The sequence below is a fragment of the Amphiura filiformis genome, chromosome 3 (assembly GCF_039555335.1).
Source record: "Amphiura filiformis chromosome 3, Afil_fr2py, whole genome shotgun sequence".
NCBI classification, from domain to species: Eukaryota; Metazoa; Echinodermata; class Ophiuroidea; order Amphilepidida; family Amphiuridae; genus Amphiura; species Amphiura filiformis.
In genome coordinates, this window is record NC_092630.1 from 81,948,035 (window position 1) to 81,956,358 (window position 8,324).

General features: G+C 35.4%; 1 protein-coding gene across 1 annotated transcript; it reads left to right on the forward strand.

The window, feature by feature from the left end:
- The first annotated feature begins 6,592 nt into the window (after positions 1-6,592).
- Positions 6,593-8,062, forward strand: LOC140147540 (uncharacterized). The gene is given in 4 exon segments (XM_072169322.1): positions 6,593-6,677; positions 6,680-6,746; positions 6,980-7,469; positions 7,712-8,062. Coding segments are annotated over 4 exon segments (993 nt in total).
- Positions 8,063-8,324: the final 262 nt, after the last annotated feature.

An 8,324-nucleotide genomic window follows, 5' to 3' on the forward strand; every position in this document is an offset into this window, starting at 1 on the left:
GAGTGTTGCAAAGATTGCCATTTGGTTTGGTTTGTTTATTAAAATAAAATTTATGTTTTTGATCAGATGCAACAAATCTTGACGCATCAATCATCAAGCACAACTTGATTGGTTTATTACCGTATTGGTCCGAGTATAGTCCCACCCGTTTTTTATGTGAAAATTTTTCACAATTGGGGTGGGATTATACTCAATTTCAAAAAAAAAGAAAAAGTTTTTTGTTTTTTTGTTTTTTTAAGTTTATTTTTTCCGGTTTTGGAGTGTCCCTGGACCTACAATCAAGTGCAAATTTCCCTGGGACACTTGTTCATATTTCGCGCCTTCTGTTCAATAAAACTGGTCATATGAAGTTCACCATGTGATATTTTATTTGTATAGTTTCCAACCTATTTCGAATCAACTCCCTCCCCCACCAACCAATGTTGGAGCAAAAATATAGGCCATTTACAAAATGAGGCGTTTGGTATACAACATTGCATAAGGGGTGCGGGGAGGGTCATTGAACTATGAAAGTGTCCCAGCAAATTTGCACTTGATTGTATTGGGGATGCGAAAAAATAATCTATTAAGGGCTGGGGTATGAGCGTTTGGACAGTATTTATTTTGGGACATCAGAGCACATCAGACATATCAATTGCATTCTGAATCGAAGAATGTCATTCTGATATCAAATAATTTTGATTTTTGAAATTGCAATTTAATACACATTTTATGGCAAATCATTAAAATTGATATTTTTGATATTTAACAGTATTTGAAGTAAACTTTATAAATCTGATGATTTATACTTAAAGTGTATGTAGGTGGGATGAAAAGCCGACGATCAATTGAAAATTTTGACTTTTTTCAGTATTGAAGATATGGATTTTTTTCCCAAAACACCAAACAAAATTAGGTCTTTTTGGGAAAAAATCCATATCTTCAATATGAAAGGTCAAAATTTTCAATTGACCGTCGGCTTTTCCTCCCTGCTACATACACTTTAAGAATATATCATTAGATTTATATAATTTACCGAGGACTGTTATATATCAAAAATTTGAAAAATATCAAATTTTTATAATTTGTCATAAAATTTGTATTATTTTGTGATTTTCAAAAAATGAAAATTATTTGATATCAGAAAGACATGCTTCGTATTCAGAATGCAATTCGATATGTCCGAGGTGCTCTCATGTCCCACACAAAATACTGTCGACACGCAATAAACGCTCATTTTAGATCCCTTAATATCAATAAAATCGCCATAACTCTCAAACGCGTTGCTCGATTTTCATAATTTTTTCAGTGATGTCAAGATAATTTCATTATGCATTACATGATTAGCCATTTTTTTTTTTTAAATATTAAAATAAACATTTTTTTGAATATCAAACCCTGCAATGCATGCATTTTTCAAGGAATATTTGACACATTGATTGGTTATATTAGAGTGGACATATAAATTCTCCTTTGGAAGAATTTACAAACATAATAAAAGCAAACCAAATATGAAATTAAGAAAATATAGAAATAAATAGAACAGAATCATGATGTTTGTCTCATCATTGATCTTTCAAACTCATTACCCTATTTCAAATGCTATTATCGGAATGCACGTTAAACTCTTTAATATAGGCCTTCAACTACCCATCACAGACACGCTAATTCAACGTAACAATGCCATGCCAAAAAAGTGTATAATACAATTATATACAATTACACATTTTAAATGTGCTTATTATTGGTATTCAAAAATAAAAAAGAGATAAAGAGCAGGATTTAAAAGGAAACATATCGGCGACAATGAGCTTCGAACCGTAGCCTTCATGATCACAAGGCAGTAAGCAAACCACTACACCATGGTTGAGCTTTTGTTATTCATGCGAATTTATTTATAACAAGGATAACAAGAATTAATGACTTAATAACGGTCTACCAGAATAATATAACTTAAAAGGTAATATATATTTATTTAACATTATGGTAGACCGTGCTCATTTGCCTTAAATGGAGGAATGATTACCAATAAACATATCAAAGTTAGGAAGGTATGTATAATGTGACCGTGTATATTCAAAATATACGTTAGATAAATGCTGAATACGACCAAAACATGAGTTTTAATGAATGAATTCATCAGATCGAAGCTCAATAACACAATACATTAGCATTGCAATGATAGGATTAAATACGCTGAAATCGAATGCAATTGTCATCAGTCTCCCGGTGGCATATAGTTACTGGCCTTGCTTCTCGCCCCCGAGATCTCGAGTTCGAATCCATGTCATGCTATTTTTCTTTCTTTCTTTCTTTTTTCTTTCTTTTTTCTTTCTTTTTTCTTTTTCTTTCTTTCTTTCTTTCTTTCTTTCTTTTTTCCTTTATGTTGCCAATTTACATTTACATTTACCAATGAACTAAAGGGAAACAATTGTTTTGTTTTATGATTTTTTGTTATTTCAGTAGGTATTTTTAACCGATTGTACTCTATATTTCCAATATGATTTAATTTTGATTAGTTTTAAATTGTTTTAAAAGTGAATTTTGAGATAATGCGCTTATAATAGCAATCATGTGTCAAATATGCCTTAAATAATGCATATATTACAGTGTTTTGATACCTAAAAATATTTAGTTTGACAAAAATGACAATTAAAGTAACCAAAAATGCGCAATGTTATTTGTTTTAAATTAGTGAAAAATTCATGTCAATCGAAAGCAACGCGTTTATGAAGTTATGGTAATTTTACTGAAAGTAATAGATTATTTTTGTCTTCTTCAATACAATCAAGTGCAAATTTCCTGGGACACTTGTTCATATTTCGCGCCTTCTGTTCAATAAAACCGGTCATATGAAGTTCACCATGTGATTATTTATTTGTATAGTTTCCAACCTATTTCGAATCCCTCCCACCCCCACCAACCAATGTTGGAGCAAAAATATAGGCCATTTACAAAATGAGGCGTTTGGTATACAACATTGCATAAGGGGTGCGGGGAGGGTCATTGAACTATGAAAGTGTCCCAGCAAATTTGCACTTGATTGTAGACCTAGATGCTAGGATCATTCATGGTTGACCTAAAAAAAAAAAAAAAAAAAAAAAAAAAATCAAGATATTTTGTATTTTAATCGAAAATTGATACTTTGTTTTCATGTCATACTCTATTAATGATTTCAAAATGCATTCAAATTCAATGCATTTTGAAATCATTAATAGAGTATGACATGAATACAAATTATCAATTTTCATATTAAAATACAAAATATCTTGATTTTTTTTTTTTTTTTTTTTTTTTTTTTAGGTCAACCATGAATGATCCTAGCATCTAGGTCTAGGTCCAGGACACTCCAAAACCGATTTTTTTTTTTTTTTACAATTTCTGAAATTTTTCGAAAAAAGGGGGGTGGGATTATACTCGAACGTGGGACTATACTCGGACGAATACGGTACTTAAATGCCTGATAGTAGTCTTAAATTTAATCCTTTGTTTACGATCATACAATCTCTCTCCCTCTCTCTCTCTCTTTCTCTTTCTCTCTCTCTCTACAACGTCTCAGATATGGATACTTGGGTTGTCCATTTTGTTACAGAATTGTGGTGGATGCAGCAACGGTTGGATTTTAAATTTGTTTCTGAGTGTGAGGAACTTTTTCAGCACTAGTGTGATCTCATTCTTTATTTGTGGATTTGAATAACTGCCCGCCAGGTAAACATCAATCTCCATCAACTTCGCCGAAATTGTCACCTCTTGCAAAAAAGCTTTGTAATGGAGAAAACAAGGCGAGTGCACAAACAAACACAAAGATCAAGATGGCGACGCCCATGGCATCGGGAAATTAGTCATGTGAACTTGATGATAATGATTCTGTTTCGGATGACATGGAAGTGTCACAGCTTTTACAAAGCCCTGAATGGTTCTGTGACTTTTAATCTAGATTAGATAGACGATTAACAGCTATTACACAACCCCTGAATGAAAGATTCAGAAGCTTGGAACTTGAAATCAACAAATGAAAGAGGATATCGATGACTTGAAAAAGGTAAACAATTAGACACCTCTATTCCAAGATTGACGACCTCGAAAATCATCAAGATATAATAACTTGGTGTTTTTCAGGGTTGTTGAACCTGAGAGAGATAGGAGAGAGAACTGCTTCGATACTGTGACAGATTTGCTTAAGAATTTTGTGCAAGTTGACTTTGATGTTGCAAAAGGTTGCAATTGGTTGCAAGTATTGAATGTGGCCATCGAATCTACAAGAAACCCTAATGCTGATCCAAGTAAGCCGAGGATGATTCATATGGCGTTTGCTTCACACCAGACTAGGGAGAAGGTAAGCAAAGCCTGCATCACCAAATTCAAGGTGGATAAGTATAAGGATAGAAAGATTTTTGTGAGTGAAGACTTCTCAAAAAGAATCCAAGATCTTAGGAAGAGTAAGCTGTCTCTCCTTAAGAATTTGCAACGGGAAGGGAAGCGTCCATTCTTTGTCTATCCAGCGGTACTCAAGTATGTGCAGGATGGTAGGGTTGTCATCATTGAAGGATAAACTGTGTGCGGTACAAAGACTTTGCAGACCTATTGGATGTACTGTTCATAAGGGTGATTCACAAAAAATGAAATTGGTATTTTTCAACGGGACACCCCCTCATTTTGTTCATTTTGGTAATAAAATTATACCTGCAAAATATGAAAAAAATTCAAAAAAGTTTAGGTGGTGCTACCGGTCAATGAACTTTTGTACACAAAGTCAATGGGATTTTTTGTCAAAAATTTCAAACGCTTATTTCAGGGCCTAAAAAGTCTACCAGGCTTGCAAAACTGAAGTAAATGTTCAATGATATACCTAACTTTGTGAAAACGTGGGTTTTACCAAATTAAAGTTCATAGTTGACTGTAATAATAAAAAATGTTTCAAAAGTGACAGAGGGAGTGTAGCTCAAGAAAAGAATACCCTGGGATATCCCCTGGAATCCCACCAGGCACCCCAAATTTATACCTTATTGAACTGAACTGTTGATAAAAAAAAGATTAAAATTCTTCACATATTAGTTTACCCCAATGGTGATACGATACCAGCTTTTGAAATCTTATGTAATAGCAGAGAAGATGTAAAGAAAGGAGATAGATCCAGCTATCCTCACACAAAATATGTGTGTTACCGCTCATTCAAAAGCAATCACGCTATTTAGGTTTAACAATAAAATACAACAAAAGGGTTTGAACCCATGACGGGTGTGATACACAAGTTGCTGCTTACTAGTTTTAGGGAAAGGTCAGTGTCTGTATACCATCAATACTATGCATACCATGCATGCAGATCCTAACATCCAGTTTATTTCAAATAAAATATGACCGAAGTTCCATGGCAAATAATAGTAACTATCAAAATCCATACATCTGTATCAGGGGTGGTCATTATGGCCATACCTAATCGAATATTTGTATTGTTTGAATTGAATGACCACAGGAAGGATTAGATTCACCATGGTTGAAAAGAAATGTATATAAATTGGGGTCACAACATTGGATAGTGGCCAGTTCAAAACACAACTTTATATTAGCCAAGTACCATAATATTTTGGCTGTTCCAGCAACTGCCTTGCCCCAAATGTAACAGCTTTCACAAAAATGCAATTTTCTGGAAAGCGGGTTAACATTTTTACAATTTTCTTTAGCATTTATTTTAAGGACATTACTCACACTATGATCAAATATTTTTGGCACAATCAGGAAAAATTAACATGGCTTTTTTGTGTTGTAAAGAAAATGGCTCATAAATCCCATTGACTTTGTGTACAAAAGTTCATAGACCGGTAGCACCCCCTACACTTTTTTGAATTTTTTTCATATTTTGCAGGTATGATTTTAGTATCAAAATGAACAAAATGAGGGGGTGTCCCGTTGAAAAATACCAATTTCATTTTTTGTGAATCACCCTACTGTTCATGCACCTGTAGAGTGTTCCAGCTCCTAACTTATTTGTTGACATCTGCTTAGTTCAAGTGTTGTTTGGAACTTTACTCATCATTTTAAGAACTTTTGCTGTTTCGCAGTATCTTGCTGTCTTTCGCAGAGTCAAGTGTGAATCCTGGTCCACCAAAAAACTTTATCCGTTAGAAAATGGATGTTTGAAATGTTTTGTCCATTATACTGGCTGATGTTGCAAATAAAATGAATGGAGAAATGCAACAGATGTAAAAACAATTCCAAAACATTATTAAAGGCATCTCCTAAAGGTAGGGAACTTTTTTACACAATTTCAGTACAGCAAAGAGAGCCTACATGGACAAAGAAAGTGACCAGCATTGTGGAATTATGACAGCCCATTTGTCCCGATATTTTAGAAAAGATCAGCAATATTGGGAAAAGTAGAAACAATATATACAAATGTAATTGCAGCTTTAAATGGATTGCTAGTCCAAGATTGGCATTATCGTATTTTTAATATACACGGTGACTTTGCTTGCGTCAAAGAAGGAACAATTAAGTATAGACTTAGTGAAAGAGAGCCCCTGGTAGAGTAGACTGCTACAGAGACCACCGTGGCTTCATGTTGGTGTTCAAATTTCAACGCCAACTTGAAAAAAGTAAAGATTTTGGTGAACTCATGACATTATCAGAAGTCTTGACCACCACATCAGTAAACACAAGGTTGACAGCCCAAGTGCTCTCAGTGAAGAAACCCAAGCCCAATTAGTTCCAAAAGATGGCAACAAATTTTCCAATGTAGAAAAACAGTATGACTGGCTTGTTCTCCTCAGGTAAAAACATAACATTCAAACTATACCAGCCAATTGTAATCATAGCATTTATGTCAGTCAGCAGGCTTGCTCTCAAAACACTACTTATCAACCATACTTGCGAGGTCTATTGCAACAGGACTCCTCTACTATGCTTGTCCATGTCAAATATCACCAACATTGTAACATTACTTACAGTTACAAACACTATAAGTTTCACACACTACCTAATCATCTCTGTATCAATCTTTAAGAGAACTCACCGAAGGTGGCCTCTTCTATCTCCTCACCGAAACACCAATGGACACAAGACAACTCTTCAAAATCCAGAACTATACTTGGATTGGAGCAACCGTTGGATTATTTGAGGCTAAATACAAGACCATGCTGAACCATGTTCCCATCATAAAGCTCGACCAACCACTTCTGCCCATAAAACCTACAGTTATCGACCACATCACAAGACCATTTGTCGCAGAGTACTCGGATAAACTCATTCCAAGAGCTCTTTACATCAACCAAGCCACACTCACTGTCACCAAAGCTAATGTTATCAACGGTTGCGGAGCAGACTTATGTGACAGCCAACATAATGTCAACACTCAATGCCCAGCTACCGTCACCCAGGACATAGCAAAGCGAGTGATACAATGCGACATTACATCCAAAGAGGCTAATATAAGCAACACTCCATTCACCTTTGCATTCTTTTTAAGACTCTTCCTCTCAGAACATGCAATGAAGGTAAGTGACAGTCTATGTAATTTGTTCTCAACCACGTAATATCAAACCACCAACCTCTACATCCAAACTAAATTGTACAGAGTGACAGAAAACAGAGCCATTAACAATCATCATGACTATTTACTTAACTTCATCATGTCATATCTTCTCAGTGCATCAACTGATGTATTCCTTTAGCAATGTCTAATACCTCATCTAGAAAACATCATTTGTCCTGATCAATGTTACTACCGTCATTTCAGACAACAAGCGCCCAAATTCTGATGCTAGAGTTCAGAAATCATGTCCGTGAGGTACTGCGTTATTACGCTGACCGTGGTGTCACCTGGCAAATCTCAGGATGGTACAAGCCTGGCCTTCGTGCCAATGATGAACAAGTGCGCGAACCAAAATTCCATGTCACCTGCGTAACACCAGAGAGGGTCTTGGAAAACGCACCCCTATTCAATGTTGTTGTACCAGACGTTAAACGACAAGTTTTACAGGCTGCCGTTCAAAGGCCATGTCACCAACGTGTCCTGGCTCCGTACCAGCAAGTAACGCCCACAACCAAATCCAGATGCAAAGAGAGCCTACATGGACAAAGAAAGTGACCAGCATTATAGAATTACGACAGCCCATTAGTCCTGATATTTTTCGAAAAGATCAGCAATATTGGGAAAAGTAGAAACAATGTATACAGATGTGATTGCAGCTTGAAATGGATTTCTAGGCCAAGATTGGCATTATCGTATTTTCAATATACACGGTGACTTTGCTTGCGTCAAAGAAGGAACAATTAAGTATAGACTTTAATAGTGAAAGAGAGCCCCTGGTAGAGTAGACTGCTACAGAGACCACCGTGGCTTCATGTTG